Raw genomic sequence first — 24,418 nt, 5'->3', positions numbered from 1 at the left:
TTTGCTGCAAATTCAGAATGTCCTCCAACATTAAATAATGATAATTATAAAATGTTTTTAATTGATGAATACCTTTTGTGTAATGAACATTTCCACAGGACTATTTCCATCAATACAAAGATTGAGTCACTGTGCTAAAAGCGCTTTGTATTTCATACCAGAAATCAGAATCAGAAATAGTTTACATTCACTAATTATTTCTAATTGCCTCCACTATGCCAAATTTTTGATTACTCTAAGCTAAAGAGTCAACACTTCCTCTACAGACATTTCACATTAAAAGCCTTCCAGCACTTACAGCGCACACTCCCTCCCTTTCCTGGCTAGATTTATAATATCACAGGTCATTCTAATCCAGCTGGTTCAGGGCAGGGTTAAATAAAAGGTTAACTTTCCTCCTGGAGTATCAGAACCTCCAAAATTGGTAAAACATATGGACACATATGGCTGAGATATGTCTATTTATAAATTACGTATTACTATATTCTGCACAAAGCTAAATAATAATTTGTTCATAAAAAAAGGAAATAATAGTTTCTTGTAACTCACCCCGGCCAGGTGGCAGACTTTACGTCCTCGCTGACAGCCTTCTTGCCTCCTTTCCTCAGCTGGTCCTCCAGTGCGTCCACGCGGGACACCAGCTCCTGCAGACCCTTGTCTGGGTGAGGGTGACGGGGCGAAGCCAGAGGACCTCCGTCTGAGGACTGCCAGCCCTCGTCGTCCTCTGCCCCGCTCTGGGAGGGCGAGGCCTGGAAGGACCAGTTGACCTTGCGGGGTGTGGAGGGGCCGTAGTCGCTGGAGGTGGAGAGGGAGCGGAGCCGGCTCTGGAGGCCGCGGATCACCCCCTGAGAGCGGGACAGCTGGGAGCGCAGGTCCTCGACAAGGCGCTGCAGAGACGACATCTCGTCTCCATCAGCGGAGCTCTGGGTGGTGGTTTTAGTGAAGGAGCTGCTGCTGCTGCCGGCGGGCCACCACTGGGATCCACAATCCAGAGACGTGCACATCTCCAGATCATCAAACTCTGTCAGGGAACAAACAGTACACAGTCATTAGTTCCCAATAAACACCATTAAATAAATGTACTTTGTTTTCACTCTCACTCAACAGGCCTCACGTTTTCTTTATTATTACATACACAATACTTAAATAATGCAGTCTATAACAACAGCCCTGCAAGAAACATTTTGTATGAAGGGTTTTTTGGTTGAAACTTTAAAGTCCATTTTTAACCCTTTAACACTTGGAATGACATCAGTTTTCTTATGCTGTGTTCATTTCTCTAACATTTTATAGAATTATTTTGTTATCAAAATAATTTCAAGATATTATTAAAAAATATTAATTCAGTTATTAAATAATGATAGGCCAATTAATGAATTAAAAAAAATCTATTTAATTCTATCTATTCTATCAATTGAAAGTCTGTCCCCAATGGACTTAGAAAAAGTCTGGCTTTTTGACAAATCTACTTGATGACCTCTGGTGTAAAGTATTTTGAAAATGTGTGTTTTCTTCCCTGATATTTAACCCTTTGAAACATGAGAAAATTGGCTTGATTTCTGTCATGAACATGGGAGAAAGGCAAAGAGCAACTTGAGAGGAAATGACCCCCAAATTATCAAGAAATTAGTACAAACACATAGTTAGTTAATTAGTAAAAAAAAAATAACTGAAAAATAAACAATAATTTAAATTATAAATCATTCTAAATCTATAGATGATGATCATTATAAATATAGTTTTGTGGACACTGTTCCCTAACTTTTATATCTTTGCATCACGTTTTTATGATTTTATGATGTATGATGTACTATTCTAAATCTACAACATTTTTTTGCAATTGCAGGGCATCTCTTGCCGAATTGCTCGTTGCCTTTCCTCCCCATGTTTTCAGAAAAAAATCAAGTCAATTTTTTCAGCAATTTAAAAGGTTTAAATACTTCAGAATGGTGTCAGAACACAACACATGACTGATGTCAATCCAGGTCTCTGGGGGTGAAAGAAATACATGAACCGCTGTTCATGTTGATGTCCAGATGCTGTCAGAGCTGCACTTTGTTCCCCTCTGGTGTTTTTGTAATGCTACTACAACTACCCAGCAGCCCCGGCTGCTGTTTCCACAGAATGTAATGATACTGTTTGTTGTAAATGACTTAACTTTTAGCAAAGAATAAATCATTTTGTTTCCTTTGCTTTCTTTGTTTAAATACATTTATTTTTTTTCTCCTGCAGACAGTGTGTAACAGTGAGACGTACCTGGGCTGCTGGTGTCCTCCCTCTCAGCCTCGTTCTCGCTGCGGCCACAGGTTTCATAGCCCAGGTCCTGCAGGTCCACCTGGATCTGCTTGCTGTCCTGCTGGACTGCAGTCTCCGCTGCAGAGACACAGAAGAAGAAGCTTTAATAACTTAATAACTTTTGTTATTCACACGATAATAGCGTTTTGGGGGCCTGAAATGCAAACTTTTGAAACAGAGTTCCAGGGTGTAATTTTCACTTTGTGCAGGCAAACTACTGACCTGGCATGAATACTACAGTGTTTTCAGTTGTTTTTGTGGATCCATGTACACAAGTATCATTTTCTCAATGTTATCATATGAACATGGATTTTTTTTAATGCAAAGGAAAGGCTCTTCAGTGTTTAGTAGGGCCCTTTTCGTCTAAACATGACCTTTTATTGTGAGCCTCAAGAAACATCTGTGAAGTAATGATGCCGTTTAATCAGCATCTTCATATGCCACAGCAGGCAGATGGATGGATTATCTTGAAAAACAAAAAATTGCTCACTGACACGGATTTGAACAAATTTTCAACCAAAATTTAAATAAAATATATCTCAGTATCTGAGTATATGAGAAAATGAAAAAAGTCTTGGACCTTGAGCCTAAACTTGTGGAAAAGTGGAACAAAAGCAAAAGTGCTGCATTTAATTTTTGTTCCGTGAACCTATAGATGAACATTGTTCACAGTATTGAAAAAATGTGAGATATTAGATAAGTGACGAGTGTGTGCACTCACTGAGCAGCTCTCTGTAGTCTTTGAGCTGCTCGGCCTGAGCCTGAACTGTGGCCTCAGACACCATCAGTCTCTCCTGCAGCTCTTTGCTCTTCTGCTGCAGTCGAACTGTCTTCTCACACTTTGTAGAGGACGCGGCGCCCTGCTGCTGATCCGCTGACAGCTCGCTGTCCAGGACATGCTGGATGACAAAAAGAGATAGAGAAACACATTACAGGATGGATTTACTCTCATGGACGTGTTTTATCTTGCTAAATTCTTCCTGCAGAACAGTCTCTACCTGTGAGGAGCTGGAGAGCTGCAGGGACTCAGGTCTGTTGGCTCTCTGCTCAGCACTGCTCTGGATGTTGCTCTGTGACAGAGACAGCTCGCTATCCCAGGCATCCCACATCTCAGAGCTTTCTTCCTCTTCATCCTCCTCCGCCCCTTCGATGGTGACATCCAACTCCTCCTCAACCTCGTCCTCGTCCTCTTCAGCGTCCAACATTTTCTGTTCATCTGTGTGTGCGCTGTCAGGCTGCAGGTTTTCACTCAGCTGATGCTTCAGATCTCCGTTTTCTGCTTGCAGGCTGAACAGAGCTTTCCTTTAAAACAGAGACAGCAATGGATGGTTAGATGTAACCTGTTGCCCTCTAGTGGCTAAACATGCTTAATGCATCTCAAAATTTAATGAAAAGGTGTGGTTTTATTCTACTTTTTTCTTATTCACTCTCTGACTCCTGTCAATGGTTCTCAGCAAAATGTATATCTTTAAAAGCACCTGCGAATATACATTTTCATATAAAGGAGGAACAAACCAAAAAAACTGGGATATAAAAGATCCAGGTCCAGGTACTGAGGATGGTTTGAAAAGCATTAATGGCCTTTAATTCACTGGGCTAGAAACATTGATGACAAGTGTCACTACACCCAAAAGAAGGCTCCGTCTCATACACGTTGGTGTTTTTTTAATGTTTTAATTTTTTGCTTTTCAAACCATCCTGATTGTTTGGACCTGGATCTTTTATACCACAGTTTTTTGGCAATAAGTTCCTTTGTTTTTACCCTTCCATGAGCAGTGGTGGTTTGAGCGACACCAGAAGCACTCCTGCTGTCTCTCTTTTTTATATATTTCATGTTTCAAAAAGGCTCACTGTAGTTTTTATCAAATAAATGGGGAAATAGCAAAACTGGAGACTATTTTCAGTGGTGGATTGATCCACATGTGGGGCTCTTTTGAGGCAAAAAGTGAACTACAGTGTGTGTGTGTTTGGGACTGATGATGGAAAAGATCACCCAGTGCAACAATGTGGCTCACTGATGTGTTTTTAATAGCTTTTGGACAATATTGGAGCTTCATCGTAAAGGTCTCACCTCATCTGGGAAAGTGAGGAGAAGCCGGCCTTCTCCAGCTGAGCCTTTAGCTCTCCCAGCTCTCTCTCCACCACCCGCTTCTGCTCCACCAGCTGCTTGACCTCCATCAGTCCCTGACCTTCAAACAGCAGCTCCTGGGCTGGAGCCTTTCCTGAAGCTCCAGGATTCTGTTTGGACAAAATTAATTATTAGTTACGACCCTCTATCCAAGAAAATTACAGTTATGATACTGAAATGTTTCAATATCATAACTGTTTTTATGTAAATGGACCAGAAATAAATTTAAAAAAGAACAAAGCTCACATCAACTTTATGCCTCATAAAACACAAGCCCTCACATTTAAATCTTGTTTCTGTCTTCAATTACTCTGAAATGTTGCAAAAAGGGTTCTCACAGGAACTTGTGAATTTAAGAGAGGATTTTTTATATTAAGATATACAGTAATTAATTTTTATTCAGTGTATACACATTTTGGCGCAGTGCCTTTTTTAGGGTATTTAAGAGAATTGGTTAAAACAAAAACTAAGACTAAATATAATATATCGATCTAAAGAAATTAAATCTAAAACTTAAGAGCTTAACTTAACATCTCCCCAAATACAGAATTTCCAGAAGAAGTTAACATGAAATTGATACATAAACAGTAAAGGCTACGACACAACAGGGAGGAGGAAGAAAGATGCTAATGGTGTCAAATATTATACTTGGTAGATAAAAACTCTTATCTGCTAAAATCCTTACTCATTCCTCTTGGGTGCAGACTTCTACAGAGATTATAAATCTTGAGGATTATGCCACCTCACCATTCTGTATAAAAGGTGTGTGACATAGTGTGATGCATGTTATATGTCACTCTATGTTACATGTCACACTAGAGACGGAAATATTATACATTAATATGATTTTCTACTTTAATTGAGTTTATTTTTTTAACCAACATCAGTCCTTATCATAAATATCAAGTGTACATTAATTTTCAGAATTATAACCATTTGAATGCCACGTTTTATCATGATGCCACTTTGTTTTTAAATGGAAAAAAACACAAAAAATAATTATTCTCAATATACTACATGCTAAGTAGATTGTTTTTGATTATAACAGCCTGGGATATGTCAGTGATTTGCAGCACCACTGATTGTGACAGGTCACCTGGTGGAAATAGCACGTATTTTCTCCATATGCAAAATATTGTAAAAATGACATCATCAGGTGTAAAATATAAAAAATGACATATTCCAAGGCAAAAGCCCAGAATGACACCCAGAAATAATACAATGCATGTTTTTATACTTTGATGGCTGTGGGATCAAACATTAGAGTTTGAATGGGTTTCAGTGGAGCATTTTTTGCACTTAACAGTATGAATGTAACAATTTAGTTAACACAGTGTATTTTAGACTTAGTGTAGGAACTGAGTTTGAAATTCCAACATTAAACAAAAATACACAAATCTTGACAAAATGTATGCCATATGCATGAACACAGCCAAAATAAAAAAGAAATGAAGAATGCAAAAAATGTGCCAACCAGTCCCTGGGGGTTAAGTAACAGACATGTTTCAGTATGCATGAACACAGCCAAGACGATCAAAACATGAAGAATGTAAAGCATGTAACATGTGTCAAACAGTCGCTAATGGTTAAATTTCCTCCTATATGGCTTTAAAAAAGTCATATTCATACCTTGGTGTTGGCCACAGACTGCAGTTTGGACTCCTCTTCATCAACACTCTCAGTGCACTCACTGTTCAAATCATCATCGGCCTCGTCTTCATCCTCCGAGCTCAGTTCTGCAACAAGTACAAGAAAAAGTCAAAAACAACATTTCTCTCAACCTGTTGTTTACTTTGTGCAATCCAACAACCAGCAGCCATCCTACTGAGTGTCACACTGTGGACACAGAAAGAACATCTGATTTCTGAAATATCTGCTCATCCCGATCACCTGACCTGTTAACATGCTTCACTTTCATCATGATGCCTGTCATTTGTAACGCAGCATCTGCTACGCCGCAGATCATACAAGTTTAACTGTATGTGAGTATAAAGAACTCACTGTTCACCGATACGAGGGCTGTTATGTGTTATTAACTGCACTTGATCATGGTTAAGCTTCAATATTTAGAATGAGGCTACTGAGAAAGACTTCAAGATCTGTGAGGACCAATAGCAGGCACAGATTTATGAAGTTTAGGATGTTTAAGAAGCACTAGTTTTAGCCTGGAAAATTTTTAAATGCAACTTTAATGTGATAAAACTTGGGCTTGACTTTTTTTAATGTACTGGTGAAGGAATTCTAAAAAGTCTAAGGCAGGTTTGGCTCTTCATAGCATCATCATTGTCATATTTATTGTCTAGAACCATGTAACACTGTTTTACATTCCGATTTGGATTTGGTCTCATGCTAATGTGAATTTCAGGGCTCTTAAAAACATTTAAGTTACACTTGAAGTATTGTTTCTTTGAGTTTGAGGATTTTTAACAAACCCAATGACAATTTCACAAAAAATTGTTTTTTTAAAGGTTGATTCAGATATTCTGTAGTGAATCTATTGTTTATGTAACTGTTTTTTTGTTGTTGTTTTAGTTAAGATTATTATTATTTTTGTGGCTTTTTGCCTTAATTTGATGGGACAGATACAGCGTGCGAAAGAAGGGGGAGAGAGAGAGGGGAAGACAAGCAGTGAAGGGTCAAGGTCGGACTCGAACCTGCTGCTGCTGCAGCAAGGACATAACCTTTATACATGGAGTGCCCGCTTTACCAGGTGAGCTACTGGGCGCAACTATGTGACTGTTTCAAGCCAAACAATGAAGTTAAATTAGAATAGAGGGGATTTACTGTATACTTATACAAAATTCATTACAGTGAGGGAGATTATTTTTTTTCATTTAGCACATCTGAATAAAAAATAAGTGTTACATGAAAAAATAAGATGAAAAATTAATGAAGACAATTTAGACATATCTTAGGGAGATGTGAAATGAATTCTGGGTATGACCTTGGTAGCTTTGCAAACTGAGAACCAGGACTGATGTGATATTTTCTTTGCTTTTTGGACTGACTTTGAAATTGGTGTTAGCATGTTATGCATATCAGAATTGTGAGGTGCTTCATTCACACAGTAAGGGCTGATGTTGTTCCTTTGAGACTGGGCTGGTGCTTTAGTTACTGTGTAAAATGTTTTTGGAATATGTAGTGGACAATGATCTAGTGTAAGGATGTCACTCTAAAGCTGGAGGAGTCTTACAACAACTTGGGCCAGTGTGCAAATATAAAATGAAACTATTATTTCTATGAAAACCTCCTAAAATCATAAAAACGTGATGCAATGTATGGCAGGTTTATTTATTGAATGGCTCATTTACATGTTAGGGTGTGGAAATGTATAAATAAAATATCATATCTGCAAATCTGGCTAAAATGTTTATGGAGTTTGCAGACACACTCTTTACATTCTCCAGCTTAATAGGAAAATCAATCAGAAAAATCATTCATACTTACCATACTTAAGTGTGACAGGCATTTTACAATAATATTCATTGATATTGAACCACAGAGATGAAACTGATGGTTGTTGGATTGCACAGTCTCATAAAAGCAAACTTTTGCAAGCATTTGAAAAAATTTAAACATTTTCTCTGTAACAAACAGCAGTAAACTAAGCATACAGAATCATAATCACAAAAAGGCAGTGCGGAATGTGCTTCGATTTCCAGATTATTTCGTCAAACATCTGAGTTGCTTCAATTGTCGTACAATTTATAGTATTCAGAAAGAGACTTAGTCAAGGTGCTCAACATGCAAAAGCACGCACACACACAAACACACACGCAAGGTAAAATATTAAAACTGTCATAAAGGACCAAATACAAAACATTTACAGCCCCATTTAACAAAGTAACTGATGCTTTGATCAACCAAAACCAAGTTCTGAGTGACAAGATCTGACTCCACTGAAACATTTATAAAATTAAATTAAAAAAGTTTTCTGGTCATAACCCTGCTGGGTTTATGTGGAGAGCTTGTTCCAAAAAGACAAATTTATAAGAAAAAAAATCAGATATTTACAAAATGAATTTATAAAATAATAATTCTAGCAATTTTCAGACTTAAATTCCCAAATGAGGCAATCACATTTCAGTGATCTTCTTCTTGATTAACATCAGGAAATTAGTAATAAGTATTTATCAATGGCTTTATGTTGTTTTGTTTTTGTTTTTTTGGTGTTGTAGTATTTCGGAATACGACCTCTTCTACTCTCCAGCTGAAGAATGAAACTCATATTTCCCTCTATGCTGAACCCTTCAATGAAAGTTCTACTTTTTGTGCACAAACTTTAAAAAATGACACATGCAAAATAAAACTTCTGATTACAGTCATGGTTTGTTTCTTGACAAAACATCACAACAACACTGACCCAAAATACTATAATAATAATTTCCTTTTTAGGATTTTTTATAATTGCACACTTGTTATAGTCGCAGTGATATCAGGAGTTTAAAAGTTGTGAAGCTTTTTGCTTTTCAATTATGCTAATTTTGTAAGTTTGAGTCATTATTTAGGTGCAACAAAATCATGCAGCTTGTCACTTTCCAATCTGTACCTGAAACCTGATTTGTTCTATGTATGTGCAAAGCTTTTTGAGGTTAAGTGTTGACCCTTAAATGGACAGTCAGGGGTTGGACCTGGACAATTCAGGTTTCTGGCACTGACCCATGAGTGACACTACTTATAAAAGGGCTTTTAAAATCCTAAAATGAACTGTATCATTAATGAAACAGACAATCTGGTATCAGTGTTAAGAGGAAGTTGAAAAAGGCCTGGAGTTAGTTCATCATCACATCGCCATCAGTGGTTACAGTGCAAAAATATTCTGTGTTAGTATTCACACCGAGAAGATCCCAAGCTTTAAGTAAGTATGACCACCACCACAGCAGCACACCCAGGGGCCCCACACCACAGTCCCAGCTGCCCGATGCTGTTACAGATACTGGCCCATGCTTCTCTGATGCCCACCTCCAAACTCGGGCTGCCTGCTGTTGGGCCGGTCCCGGCCCAGGATGGGGCCTCTCGCTGGGGGACCGTCCCGCTGGACCAGGCTCTCCCTCAGCTCCTGAACCTCCAGGGTCAATCGCTCCACCAGTGAGAGAGCTGAGGGCTCCGCCATCTGCCTCTGGAAGTCCTGCACAAAACACATACACACACACACATGCACACACCCAACACAAGCAGGCACACACGAGACCATGACATGTATACACAAACACACATTATTATGCTGCACATAAAAGACACAAAATATTGGCCAAAACGTTGAAACCTGAGTCAATTGTCTTGATGTCTTTTTTAAAAACAAAGAGAAAAGTTACAACGTATTAGTTATAAATTAAAAAAAAATATATATATACATAAAATTAATATATAGATAAAACAGTTATATATATAACAGTAATAATAATAATAATAAGAAATATTGGTTTTTAAAGGTAAACAACCAAAAACAAACAACAAAGCAACAAAAGCAATAAATATACGGATTTAAAAATAGTTAAAAAAAAAAAATATTATAAATTATAATTCTAGTTTTTATTACATTTTTTATTTTTCCTATTTTTTAAAAAAATATCATTACTTTCAGAAAGTTCTCTCTCTGTCTGTCTCTTTTAAAAACTAATTTTCAGCTCATATTATTGTCAACTTTTCCTAATTCCTTGCTAATTGCCTTTTAACCTTTTTTTCCAAAAGAAATCGAGCCAGCCTACTCAGGTTTTTAAAGGTTATAGTGCATGAGAAAAGTTGTCTGAACACAGCACAAGATGTCGTTCCAGGTATCAAAGAATGGTCACAGGATAGAAAACTGCAGCTTCATTTTCTTTTTATTTACTGTCTTTTATATCAACTAATGGTAAAATTATGAACATCATAATATGAAACCCAGAGAGTCCGTACCCCTCTCACTCACCCTGATGATCTCCTCCTTCACACAGAGCGTCCTGGTGAGGGAGTCCACCCTGCCTGCCTGACTCCTGCTCAGCTCCTGGCTCTCCTTCTCCCTCCTCAGAGCCAGACGCAGCTCCTCCTGTAGGGCCTGGAGCTCCACAGCAGAGTCTGCTCCGGAGTCTGTCCTCGACCCCACACCTGAGCTCAGCTGTCTGCGGAGCTCCTGGAGCCTCCCGGTCTGCTCCGTCATCACCTCACTGAGCCGGCCCGCAGAGTCCTGGAGGGAGATTACGGTCATTCTTTTTCTTACTTTACACTGGACCTTTTTTTTTCTTTTTCTTTTCTCAAAAGACTCATATACTTATAAAAAATGTCTTATAATTTTTTATATGTGTGTGTCTACTTATCTATGTATGTATGCATACATTTATGTACTGTATATGTATGTGTGTATAAATGTAGGTATTACTGACTACCCTTTTGTTGATTTACATTATTGCTACTACCACAAATGTTCATAATGACTCGGCCAATGACTTTGGCCCAAATTTCTTCCACAAAGTGGCTTCCCTACAATTATCATTCAAATCTTGGCCATGCACAACCACAGTTAATTTCACTATATTGATTTTCTACCCTATGTCTGTATGTCATCCCTGTGTCTTTGTTATTGCAAATAAAACTTAAAAACAAAAAAAGAAAAAACACTGGATCTGAGTTCTCCTGCCGAGCTGCTGTGCTCTACCTGAATGTACTGGTCCCTGGAGCTGATGGTTCGGAGCAGATTCTGGACCTGCTCTTGGTGCTCCTGGGCCTCAAGGGTCCGGTCAGCCAGCACATCCTGGAAGAGTCGGTCTTTGAGCTGGAGGCGAACCTTCAGCTCCTCCAGAACGTCACTGGGAGCTGTTTGGATCTGAGCCAGTAGGGTGCAACGCAAGTCCTGCAGCCAAGAGAGGAAGAGTTATTATTGACTAACACGACACACATGCAAGTATTTGATTATAACTGATTTTAATGTTCCTTTTTGGTCACTTCCTGTCTGTACCTGAGCCTCCTGCGTGCGAGCGTGCAGCGCCGCCTGCAGCTGGCTGATGATGCTGTCTCTCTCTCTAAGGGCGCTGCTCTGTCTCTCTTCGCTCCCCTGCTGCTGCCGCTGGACGTTCCTCCAGGCGTCGCACACCTGCTCCAGCTCCAAGGCCTTACCACGCACCAGCACCTCCAGACTCTGACACACACACACACACACACACACACACACACACACAACCAATAAGTGGTGGAGGCAGCAGAGTAGAAGTAGATGAGGAAGTGTGATCAGTGTGTGTTCTTACAGTGATGGTCTCCTCGTTGTTTGCCAGGACGCAGCGCTGCCTCTCCAGGTCTCTCTCCTTCTCTCTAAGCAGCAGCTGAAGCCGACGAGTCTCCTCTTCTTTCTCCTCCACACAGCGGAACTTGTCATCAACTGCTCGCTGCAGAATGAAAGAAGTGTCAATCATCACCAAAACTGACGGTTAGATTTGGCCATGATCAAACTGCTGAGGGTTCAGCTCTGACCCAGGCCTGAGGCCTAATTAAAGAGTATCTTATTTTAACCCCAGGAGTCCCCTTACAGATAGAGCCCGACTGTAAGTAATTTAGAATGATGAAATTCCCAATTAAGTTTGCTGTTTCAGTGCACTGATGTCTTATTTGACAATAAAGTTTATTGCTAAACTCTAAAATATTCTTTCTCCATTATATATCTTTGTCAAAATTATTGAATAACCATATCTGAGGGACAATATATGCATATTTACATATAATATCGTCCAATATATCGATATCATTATCGGCATCAGCCCCAGAAATCCATCATTGGTCGTTCTCTATCTAAAGGCCACTAACATTTGGGGGCTTTCCTGATTAAACAAAGGTTAAGCAAAATAAAACCTCAAATTTTCATCAATAAAGTCTACAAAAATGTAAGGCACTGATACAAAAATGAATTGATTAACAAACCCACGGTGAAGATTTTAATTTTCTATTGTCAGAATCAGATTTGCTTTTATTTTCAGCACAAAAAATCCTATGTTACTGTGATGACTGGAGCTGAAAAGAATAGATGGATACGTGATATAGAACAGACTACCAGGAGCTTACAGAATGTGCTGGATGGAAAGTATAACCCGGGCTACCTTCATGAACACATTTCAGACTAAAGAGCAGTTATTTGGGGATGAGTTGGGCCCAGGTTAGGGTTAGGGATTAGGTGAAAAGTGGTTAGGATTGATGAAGTAAATGTAAATCTATGTAATCTCCCAAAAAACGACATCAGTAAACATGTATGAATGTGCTGTTTACCTCCAGAGCTCGGTCTCTCTCCTTGATACGCTGGCGGAGTTTCTGAAGCAGAGAGTCTCTCTTCTCCTTTGGATCCTCCAGCAGCTCACAGTAGTCCTGATTGAAAGCAAATAAGCAGCTGAGCGTAAGATTTGGGAGACAGCAAATCACTGGATTCAGGGCTGGGCAGTTAGGTTAACACTAATGTTAACTACTAAAATCATAAATTATTTAATTAATTGCAGTTACAAAGTTGCTACTGTCATAATTAAGTTGAATACACTACTGTTATAATAACATTTGATAAACTCCAGTTATAAGGAAGTTAAGCTTTTATAATGACATTTTTAAAAGTATTGTTAAAACTAAATAAATCGAAGCTGGACCCATGGGGCTTTTATTTTGAAGGACCTGGCCCATCTCAGGCAGGGAGTGTCCATGTTTTTGTTGTAGACTAGAAGCCTCCGGTCAACAGTTGGATGTTAGCGTTAGCAGACAGTTAAACAGATACCGTAGCGCCTTTAACCGTGAAGATTCATTCACTGTGAGCGGCAACAAACAGCTAACAGCTCTGCAGTTCATATATTACTAATATTTGAAAGTCACACTGGTGCTCTGTGGTCGCAAAATGTGACTAAATAGTCGCGATTGGAGCTCTGCAAATACAAACACACACCTCACACATATACACACCACCACAACTACCACTCATTAAGTTAGACTGTTACTGCAGCGCCGTTAAACTTGATGAGCTATTCTCTGTAGGCGGGAAACAAACTAACAGCTCCCCAGTTCAAATATCAATAGTATTTTCAAATCGCAGTAGTGCTCCGTGGTCAAAAAATGTGACAAAATAACATGGTCTAGAGCTCTACAAAAGCCCTTCTTTGTGTGTGTATGAGAGAGAGCTATACGAGACCACAGAGATTTAAGCAGAAACTACAAAAGAACTGAGAGCTGAACATACAGAGAGTTCAAAAACGTCTTTCCCTCTGGTCTAATGCACAGACAGAGGTGAGTGGAGTCACACACCACACGCTTGTTTCAAAAAATTGGCACAGCATGGTTTGACTCAGCGCAGCCTAAAGTTTGGACAAGGCCCACTGGAGTGTGTTGTGGTCGACGGAGGAACTTCAGTTGGTTGAACTTGACATTCAACATTCAGCTGTGAAGGTATATGTTTGGTATGTTCAGCATGTAAGTATGTGCAAAGTACATTCCTGTGATGTGACCGCTACACTGAGCCTGTGAATGTTAGTGTGTGTTGCTGCAGGGTTTACTAAAAGCATGAGAGCAGTGTTTAAAGCATGTCTGACCTCAATCAGCTGCTCTTTGGTCTGCAGGGACGTCTTTAGCTCTCTGATGGTCTTCTCTCTCTCCTCAGCCTGCCTCCGTCTCTCCTGCTCGGCCTCTCTCAGCTGCTCCTCTCTCTCCTGCAGGGCCGATCGCGTCTTCTCCAGAGCCAGCTGCAGATCCTGAACATCACATACACGCATTAGGAACCAAAACGAAAGGTGATCTCTTAGGCCAAGTGTAGATGAGAACTGCCCTACTAAAAACGGAAAAGGCTTTTCTTTGTGTTTTTTTTTAAAAAAATCTGTGTTCATGTGATAACATTGTGAAAAGGATGCTCATGTACACAGATCCACAAAAACAACTGAAATCGCTGTAGTATTCATGCCAGGCCAGTAGCTGGTGGTGTAACTTTATAACGACACACCATAGAAGAAGACCACATGCCTGCACATTAAGGTGTTTTTCTACAGAGCTGTGAGTATAAACAAAGAAGACAACAGTGGCAAATGCATGCAGCAGCACAAACACAGCCTGACAGTCTGTCATTGTTATTGTTGTCCTCCTACTCGCACATGGCTATTTTTCTGTAATGAAATGTGCATGCATGAAGTGCGGTGGTGATGTCACAGTTCTCACATGATCTGCACATTGCCAGTTTACACAACGACAAAAGGGTGACATTTTTTAAAAACAAAATTACACTCTGGAACTAAATTTTTAACAGTTTGCGTTTTCAGGCCCCCAAAGTGCAGCTGTTGTGTGAGCCAAAGGTCAAACCACAACAAAAGTTTAATGTTTCATCCAAGACCTGTTGCCGTGTGAACTGCCACTTAGAGAAAACAAGTGATGCATGAAATATGATGTTACATACATTTAAATGTGGACTCATTAAAAGATTAAACAACAAATGTCACTAATAATTCTAACTTTACAGTTTGAAACAGTCACAGTGTCTTTTCTCACTTGGTTGTGTCTCTCGGTCTCTCTCCTGTGCTGCAGTGCCCCCTGCAGGTCTTGCTCCAGCCTCTGCAGGGCTCGGTTCAAGTCCTCCTGCGTCCTTCCCGCCTGCCGCTGCGCCCGCTGACCGGCCTGCAGCTCCAGCTGGGCCTGGAACAGAGAAGCTTGCAGAGCCAGGACCTCACCCTGACCCCGGATACTGTCTGCACCCGCCACCTGCACCAAGGGGTGGACAAGAGACGGACAAACACAGAGAGGGACGCGTGTCAAAAGGAAGACAAAGAGAAAGTTGATTTGAAATGATAACTATGAATCAACCATGAACATATCATATCAGTGTCTGTGGCATAAATGTGTAATCTTCTAAAAAATAAACAGTTGCTCAAAGAGGTGAAAAAGCTCCACTTTGGTATCATTCAGTGTCAGTTTGGAGGACAAACCTGCAGCTGCTGCAGCTGGTTGCGGTTGGAAAGCTCTTTGAGAGAACACAGCATCTTATTCTGTTCCTCAATAACCCGATACAGCTCTGCAGCCTGCACGTGTGCACGCACGCACACACACACACACACACACACACACACACACACACACACTTTATCACTATTCAAATACAAAACTGTGCACTCTTTGTACATTTTAACTTGTGACACTCAGCTGTGTCTGGTCTTTCCTTTCTTTGTGTAAATCTGTTCCTTTCTGCCGTTTTCCATTTTTTTGCATGCACTTATTTTTCCTTCTTCCTTTCTCTGTCTGTTTTTTTTAATCTACAATATGTGTATTCCTCTCTACCTCTGCCTCCTTGGAGTTAGCAGTATCTGTGATGTTCTGGATGTTTCGCTCCTGCCGCTGAGCTTCCTCTTGGGCTGAACGCAGCTCCAGCTCCATGTCGCCGAGACGCTCCTGCAGCTTCTACACACACACACACACACACACACACACACACACACACACACACACACACACACACACACACACACACACACACACACACACACACACACACACACACACAGATCAGATTCAGTACAAAACATCACAGAGGTTTGGGGATTTAAATGGATGAAGTGAAGGTGTGGAGGTGATGTGTTAGTACCTGGTTCCTGGTCTCACTCTCCCTGATCTTGGCCTGGAGTGAGCGGACCTGGTCCTGGGCCTTCTGCAGTTCACCGACACACTGACCTGCAGCACTCTCATACTGGCTGAGCTGACCCTGCTGCTCATCGATCAGCCTCTGAAAGACACAGGAGGAAAAAACAGGTCAACTAAAAATGAAAATATTTCATAGTTTCACTCTTGTCAGTTTATACAGTTTTTTTGCAGTCTTGCTAAGTTGTGTCAAGCCATTATGTTTTTCCTGTTTTTGAAAAAACATCAAACCATTTTTCTCAGGTTTCAGAGGCATTTACGCTTGTGAAAGTCATGTGAATGAAAATGTCAGTCCAGATGTTAAATGGTTATCTCATTATTAACCAGAGTAACAGCTGATAGATTAACTGGTGGTGACATGTTGGACATAACATAGTTATGTGTGTGTTGTCCCTGCAGCTGTTATGTGAATGATTGAATGAAAGTGGAAAGTGATGTCAGTTCACTGTTGGATGACTTCCTGGGGAAGAGGCCGTTGCCACGGCAGCATGTTGTAGACTTCCTTGTTTTTGTTTTTATGATCTGTGTAATGATGTGATGTCACTATTCCCTTTTTGGACACTGTAAGCTGTATGTGCGCCCTTTTCCACAGCTGTTTCAACAGATACCTAAACAATACAGGGTCAGACTGTGGCAAAATATTAAAGAAAATCCCTTTATTTTATGGGTCCTAAAATTTCCTAATAGTCTAGGAATTAACTATGTAATCCAGTACTAAAAACAAAGAGATTTTAGTACAACTTCACCTATTTTAGTTTTTAAGAAAGACCCAGGAAATTCTATAAAAAATGACCTGTTGATTTTCACAGAAATGCTCTGAAAAAAATTGAACTCAATGTATACCCAAGTAAATATTCACTTTTACTTTTAAAATCATTACCAGAAATGTAATTCTCCATATATGTTAAGTAAACATATATGGAGTTAAGTTAAATAGTTGTCATTTCCAAGATATTACTGTAAAACTAGGAAACTGATAAAATCCAGTTTTACTTAATAATATGTAATTTAGCTATGGTAAAAATGTAATCTCAACATGTTTTTCTTAAAAAGAAAACAGAAAAGACAGAAAGAGGAGAGTGTCTGCCTGCAGAGTGTACGATAGATGTGTGACATCTGCTGGAATAAACTGTGAATTTTAGCCACTAGGTGAAAAGTCAAACTCTGCATTAAGTCTCAACGCTGCAAAATCTTCAGTCATAAATCCAGACTGCAACATGAGATACAAAAAAATCTCACAATGTTACTGCTGCTATATCACATTACACAAAATTTGTAAGCTAAAATTTCCAAACTTGAGAGCAGCACGGACTGCGAGCTGACAGGGTCTTGCTAACAATTGTTCTTCAGCCTTACAATGAAGCTCAAACTGATGTTGTAGAGTCTGACAGATTGAGATGTTTTTGGACCCTTCTCAAAAAATGTGATGTACAATAAACCTGCATATTGATGTTATTGCATTGTTTGGAGGTATCTTCGATTATTATCATCTATTGCCAAAGCATGAACAGACCTCTGGTAGAAAAGGTCAGTAGTTAGAGACATTTATTCCACCAGAATCTAGTTTTAAAAGCACTGGAGTCTTCACCCAAGTGTAAATGGCAGGATTGTAAATTTCCCCATCAATACCAGTCAGAGGTCTGTTGAATAAATGGTATATCGCTGTATAAAAGACCAACACACCAACATACAATAGACCATAACAGAGCTGTCTTTGCTCCCAGCACACTGATCCACATTCACACTAATCATTAACATAACAATAGAAGTTATGAAGCTGGATCAGACTGAGCACAGCCTTTACATGGGCTGACTGCTGCAGCGCTTGGAGACTGTTACCATGGCAATAGAAGTGTTGCTAGGATACCAACAAGGAAGAGTATTTATGCTCCCTGAGAGAGTAATCAAGGCAGTGAGTGTGTTCAGTGTGTTCAAGGAGATGAGTAGGGCAGAAAATCCAGAGAGGTTTGACCTCATTCAGGCTGGATGGCGGCAAAAAAAAACAATCATGGAATTAGACGATCCTTCAATCAATCGGTTGGACTAAGACTTCATCAGATTGTCAGATTTGTCTTTCTGCGCTTCTTTGGGTTTTACAGTTTTGCATTAAAAACAACCTTGGTATTTTTTACCGATAACATCAAACCAGGCCTTCAGTTCCTCAGACATCCAGAACTTGTCATATTTCATCCTGATAACGTGACTGAAATGCATTTTTTTTTCTGTATGTGTGTGTGAGTTTGTTTGTCTGGTGCATCACATTTTGACTGAGCACTGGGCACAGGCTGGAAAAAAGGTTGGTAAACAGAAGAAAGCTTAATGGAGCTTAAATGAGTGCTTTCATGCTGAAAATGTATTTACATTTAAGTCTATATGAGCTGAAGCTGACACACATCCGTGACTACTGCAGAGTCATTTGACATTTGTGTGAATGCCAATTGTAACCAGTTGTGTTACGTTAAAAAGCCAGATGTTAGCTGGTGTAAGTTGTTTTTTTTTGGTGCAGTGGGATTGGGCTTTACTGTTTTGTTCTGCCTGAAAGCTACAAAATCTAAGCTGACAGGACTGCCTACAGTAAGGTCAGAGGTCATCCAGTAACCAGGTATTGTGGCTACCTGCTGAAAGCGAAACGGCCCGCACTCAACATAATCATCCAACCACTGCTCCTCCATCTCGGCCAGCTCTGCCTGCAGCTCCTGCTGGGGACAGGGGATCACGACCTCTGGTACAGGCCTGTGGGGGTACAGCTCAAAGTCTGTTGCCCCTCCACAAGGCGACCTTAACGGGGTGGGCAGGGACAGCAACAGGCATTGCTTCAGTTTGGCTTTGACCAGAACTGGGAGCTTGCTGCCCCTTCGAGGCTTCACTGGCCGGTACTCGCAGCTCTTCAGGAGGCTCAGCGTCATATCAAGCCCAGAGAGAGAGCTCTCACTTGGGGATTTGTCCCATGGAGTGTCCCTTCTTACTGGAGCCTCCTCTGGTTCAGTTTCTTCTCTTTCTTTGCGGTTCACAGGAGGGCAGCTTATGTCCACGGCGGTGTCAAGAGATTCTACAGATGAAGCCGGACTGGGACTCGTCCGGTCACACATGGTCTTATCAGTGTCCAGCTCAGCTAAGGAGGCCTCAAAGGCAACAGTTGTAGCTTCAGACTCTCCAGAGGCTCTGGGAGGGTCCTCAACCCCCGGGGTAGCTGCTGAGTAGCGGGTAGATGGGCCGCAGGAGGTGCTTCTGCGACCAACCTTACGAGGCACCTTACACACAGCCTCGTAGTCAGAATCTGCAACACGGAGCGCTGCGCATCCCCTGCACCGCCTCGGCTTCTGGCCAGAGAGAGGGTCTGCACTTGGGCACTGCAGGTGGTGGTGGTGGTGGTGATGCGTGTGGTGGTCCACGGCTGAGTCCTCCTTATCAGCCCAAGATTCATACACAGAGTAGGTCAGATCATCCTGGACCATATCTGAGTACTTTCCATCCTGCAGGTCTGACAGATCTACCACAGGCGAGTCCTCAGACACTGCATCAGTCCCAACAACCCCTACAACAGACCCAGACGGAGCCACGCTCTCATCCTCTGTGTTGTTCTTTCGGTACAAGCCTCCGATACACTGTCTCAGCCGGTCTTTCTCCAGCAGCAGCTTGTGGAGCCGCTCCAGAGACAGCACCTCCACACGGGCGATGACTGTGTCAAAGCGGTACATGCGGTCCAGCATGAAGGCGCACTTGGAGCAGGCAAACTCCCCGCGGCCGTCCCGGGTCAGCTCGTGGCCAAGAGCGTGGGAAAGTAGTACCTGTAGGTTAAGCTTGGCAGTTGGGTGGAAAATCCATCGCCGCTGGTTGCCGCAAAGCTCGCGGGCGCAGATTCTGCACGCCTCCTTCATCTTCACCACGTCAAGCATCACAACAGCATGAGAACTGACTACCAGTGATATAGCAGCACTTAGGAATCAAGTCAGTTTCTTTTGACACATGTAAAAAGTGTCTTTGGATTGTAGGATGAAATCACAAGAGTAACTTTAAGTGCAAGAATGATCCAACACTGTGTCAGAAAAAAGTCTAATTTAACAAAATTTAAAAACTAAATATCAACTGCACTATTATAAAGAGTTTTTAAAAATCTGCTGCAGAGATGCTTTGATGTATTTTTGTCCCTTTTCAGCTTTGGTCCCTCCTGTTCCAGTGTGAAGTCTCCATCTGCTGACCCTTAAAATTCAGGTTTCTGCTAAAGGCAGAGTAATGTGATTAAAAGCTCCAGCATCACTAAATAGACCTTGTGTTGAGAGATGATTTTGTCGTCTGTTGTTTCCAAGGCCAAGAATAAACTTTCAATCTAAAATCTTCATATAAATTTTGCCTAAAACATTTATAGCATTCCCTGAACTATTTTGGATGCTACTGAATCTTCAATCCAATTGAATCAATTGTAAAAATGGTCTTGGCAGACAGAGACTTTATGATGAATCCATTCTCTACATAAATTATTGAGGTTGATCATAAATACTTGTTATTCAGAAACACAAATTTCGTCGTATCACGCTGATTTGACACCGTGACAACGTGATCAGCAGCGTTAATTCACTGAAGAAGATTTCCAGTCAGAGCGGATGTGAGTGTATCTCTGTCACGGGTTACATTTTCACTTCCTCGATGCAGACATTTGTTGTCATATCGACCCGGCTTTTATTTCCGTCTCAGTGATTTAGAAACAATCCGCAGTTGATGCCACTGTTGTATTTTTCCCCCTTTTAAATCAATGACGCCTCTCTGCATGACAGCATCTCTCCGCTGGAGCAGCCGCCCCCGGTACAGCCCGACACGAACACGGAAAAATAAACGATCCTTCCAGCTCGACGGTTTGGATGTGTTTGAGTTTAATGTTCGCCGGAGACCTTCCGAATCCCCGATCCGTTCTCTCCTCCCCGGCAGCGGCTTCATCAGCTGAGGATGGAGGGAGAGGCTGTCACACGTCGAGCCTCTTTCACGACCAGACAACGAGACAACGTTGACGGGAACCAAAGATCGCCTATCGTCAAGAGGATGTCTCACTCCGCAACCACAACTAATTCCGCCTGAAAAAATGGGCTTTGGTTGTAGTCCAAAATATATATTATATTATATTATATTATATTATATTATATTATATTATATTATATTATATTATATTATATTATATTATATTATATTATATTATATTATATTATATTATATTATATTATACTAGAAACAAGGTAGATTTACTAGTCACTTTTAACCATAGTTTAATACAATTTGCCCTTGATCCTGCTACATTATTTATAGTATACATTTTATACTTATTTTTCATTTTTGTATTATACATAATACATTTATATATTATATTATAACTTTATTTGATAATATCCTATTTCTGGGGATATTACACTATAACTTTTTTTGGAAATGGAAAATCTTCTTTGTTTGTTTGTTTGTTTGTTTGTTTGTTTATTAGATCTGACTGCAAGGATTCAATAAAGCAGCAACCAGTGGTGAAAAATAGCTTACTATACTTAGGGACTGTACTTTATTTATCAGAGTAGGGGGTTTGCTGTTGTGTAACTTTGTTTTTCTTTTTTCTTTTGTTTTCTTTTTATATTATTACCCTACTTATTGCTAAAATATTTTTTCTTGAGCTCTGGGGGAAAATACAAGACAGTCCTTCTACACTAATAACCACATTTCACAGTTTCTGGATAAATGGTTTGATTTGGGAGATTTTTAAAGAAAACATGCCTTTAAAATCCACTTCTGTGTTTTAAGGGTAATACAACCATTTTAGGTTAAATTTCCCTACTCTGAGACAAATCAAAAAACATAACTCCCTACCCAGTGCTTAAAAAAATATCTAAAATGCCTCCCGCTTTTAGCACCACCCCTCTCCTCTCAAAAATAGTCCCTAAGTACAATTCAAGCTTCTTCTACTTTACTTGAGTATTTCAATTTTGTTTTACTTCATTCTTCTAGGTCTAGGTCTAAGCTTTTTGCCTCATTTTTAAAGAGCCATTGCAAATTCAAGATTTTAAATACAAAACATATGATCAGTTTATAAAGATAATGCATTGTTAATGCAAGTTAAAATCAGCTTTATCTTGACCAGTTACAGCACTGAATTTCAGTTTACATCAATAATAATGATACAATACTGACAGTAGACCCTCTGCATTATGAGCACATTTAATTTTTGCAATTAAAATACATTTTGATGTTGATTCTTTTATTGAAACTTGAAATGTTTATAATGTTGTAAAAAAAGTCTGAAACAGGGAAATCATGATGCATTATTATTATTTCCATTATGACCCATAACATCTAGTGATTTTTGTGTTTGTAATATTTTGTATTTTTAGATATGTATTTTGATTATTATTTTTGTTCAAGGCTTTTTCCATTTGAGACTGATGTCTGGATTTTGTAAAACAAAAAAACAATATAAAGTGGGCATTGTGCAAACAAACAAAGCTTTAAAAAATTGAAACATGGCTGATGATAAAAGCTCATTGCCAGTTATTGCCTCTTTTTTTTCAGTTTCTCGGCCCCCTGCATCAGTGTAGGAGTGAGACCTCTTGCAGCTGTTCAGACTGAACCATTTCCTGGAAACAGGAGGGTTGCTGAGCCCCTTAATGCACAGCTCTGCATAATCTCTTTAAATAAACATTTGGGACTCCTGGCAAAACATTAGGTTACCTAACTTTTCCATTCCTTACCTCATTCTGTTTGAAATGCTTTTGTTTCCCTTGAATAAAGGCCTCATCAAGTACATTTTCAACAGCATTACAACATTGGGCTTTCAAGTACTTTTCAATTGATCATGATTTAAAAATTAAGCTTAATATACAGAATATTAGGCCTCTTAGGTTCCTGCTGTGTTTCCATTACTTCTGTAAACTACCATCATTTGGAAATGTTATGTTTAAAGAAAATTTGGTCACTGTTGAGTTTTACGATGGAGACACTATGTTGTCAAGGTGGACATTTGGATAATAAAAAAAAAATCTAAGGTCTTAGAATCTGTTTTGAAAATAACAGTTTAAAAAAAGATATTATGCACTACACAAGAGAAAAGAAGGGAAAAAAATGTTCATTTAACGCTTAAACTGGACTAAGATTTACTTGACTGGTACATTTTTCCATTTTCTTTTTATTTCATTGACCTTTTATATATTTTCATTTTGGTGACTTTTTATTTGATTCGATTTTGTATTCTGTTGTTTTGTCTGACTGTTGACCATGCTGGTTATAATTTCAGAGGGAAGCTAGACATTTCATATTTTTTGTAAAACAAACAAACGTAAAAGGGCAGATAGATCTATCTATCTAACTACCTACCTAGCAATCATCTATCTTGTGTTGCTTTTCCAGTGTTGTCACTTGTGGCTGATGGTCACTTCAGTTTTCTGTCTGAATATGAATACATGATTGTCTTGCTCTGAAGCCACAGGATATTCACTAGTTTTAATCATTTTGAGGTCTGTATTTAATATTAGTTATGTACCTGTTGAAAGATATATTTTATAAATGAAATAAAGAAATACTGTCTGTTAAGATTGTTCTTGTGCATTAAAACTGCTGTATTCTATCTGCCAAAGCTGAGGCCAAGACACTTTATGTATGGGCTTCATCTTGCAAAAACAGTTTATTTCTGTTTCCCTCCACATTATAAATGTTACAACAGTGTGTGACCACTTTTGTAATTCAAAGTATTTCATTTTCATTTCCGTAAAGATTTTTTATGTCAGTATAGCTCTGTGTGCGGGGTGTGAACTGAATAAACAGGCCTGAGTGTTTTCCATCAGGTTCATTAAATTCTCTGAATTGTCAGCGTGGAATGAGTTCATGCCTTTCCCAGGGGCACCCAGTGCTCAGCCGGCCTTCACATGCATGTCACAGAATAAAAGGGAGGAGGGAGGAAGGAGGGTGCTCTCATTTCGCTGGAACTGGAAGGTCAGATTTTTTTTTTTTTAATTTAAAAGGGACCGTGTACACTTTAAAACATAAATATCACCATTTGATGCACAATACTAGATTATGGCTTGGAGCTAATTCGCATCTGCAGTCCCTCGACAGCTCAGAGCAAAGATACAGCAAAATGACATGATAGTATAAAGTAGTACAAGACGAAGACAAAACACACACACACACACACACACACACACACACACACAACAAATAATACACACAACAGCACATGATATAGTTCAGATGCCTTTCACAAGTAAACCTTTGAAATGGAATTCCCTTCAAAACTGTGGAAAAAGGCCTTGGTATGAAATGCCTCCCAATTTGCAAAAAAAGTTATTAAAAGGTGACAAGGAAATGACCGAAAACTTAGCTAAAAAAAATTAGAAAATTATCAGATGACTAGGGAAAAATATTAGGAAA

At 39.7% G+C, this 24,418-nt stretch overlaps 2 protein-coding genes across 6 annotated transcripts in view; both read right to left on the bottom strand.

Annotated features, from left to right (window-relative positions):
* The window catches only part of pde4dip (phosphodiesterase 4D interacting protein), a 46,320-nt gene extending 26,224 nt beyond the window's left edge, over window positions 1-20,096 (bottom strand). The window contains exons 1-18 of one of the 5 annotated variants that reach the window (XM_088077403.1): window positions 18,643-20,096; window positions 15,975-16,112; window positions 15,671-15,790; window positions 15,322-15,414; window positions 14,888-15,097; window positions 13,945-14,103; window positions 12,650-12,745; window positions 11,641-11,778; window positions 11,355-11,534; window positions 11,055-11,249; window positions 10,332-10,586; window positions 9,386-9,551; window positions 6,053-6,159; window positions 4,367-4,533; window positions 3,294-3,597; window positions 3,017-3,194; window positions 2,257-2,373; window positions 550-1,021 (exon numbers count right to left, since the gene is read on the bottom strand). In XM_088077403.1, coding sequence (XP_087933529.1) covers window positions 550-1,021; window positions 2,257-2,373; window positions 3,017-3,194; window positions 3,294-3,597; window positions 4,367-4,533; window positions 6,053-6,159; window positions 9,386-9,551; window positions 10,332-10,586; window positions 11,055-11,249; window positions 11,355-11,534; window positions 11,641-11,778; window positions 12,650-12,745; window positions 13,945-14,103; window positions 14,888-15,097; window positions 15,322-15,414; window positions 15,671-15,790; window positions 15,975-16,112; window positions 18,643-19,923 — 4,376 coding nt within the window. In that variant the 5' untranslated portion in view covers window positions 19,924-20,096. The remainder of the gene's footprint in view (window positions 1-549; window positions 1,022-2,256; window positions 2,374-3,016; window positions 3,195-3,293; window positions 3,598-4,366; window positions 4,534-6,052; window positions 6,160-9,385; window positions 9,552-10,331; window positions 10,587-11,054; window positions 11,250-11,354; window positions 11,535-11,640; window positions 11,779-12,649; window positions 12,746-13,944; window positions 14,104-14,887; window positions 15,098-15,321; window positions 15,415-15,670; window positions 15,791-15,974; window positions 16,113-18,642) is intronic. The other 4 variants (XM_088077399.1, XM_088077401.1, XM_088077400.1 and 1 more) reach the window with 4 other exon arrangements.
* Window positions 20,097-21,212: 1,116 nt separating this feature from the next.
* Window positions 21,213-24,418, bottom strand: part of LOC121962789 (myomegalin-like) — a 75,278-nt gene continuing 72,072 nt past the window's right edge. Inside the window, exon 10 of the mRNA XM_088077405.1 lies at window positions 21,213-23,973. Within this exon, the coding sequence (XP_087933531.1) occupies window positions 23,899-23,973 (75 nt within the window). The 3' untranslated portion in view covers window positions 21,213-23,898. The remainder of the gene's footprint in view (window positions 23,974-24,418) is intronic.

This window comes from Plectropomus leopardus, chromosome 5 (assembly GCF_026936395.1).
Source record: "Plectropomus leopardus strain MGB_pleo_1.0 chromosome 5, ASM2693639v1, whole genome shotgun sequence".
NCBI lineage: Eukaryota > Metazoa > Chordata > Actinopteri > Perciformes > Serranidae > Plectropomus > Plectropomus leopardus.
This window is presented reverse-complemented; position numbering and strand designations above follow the sequence as displayed.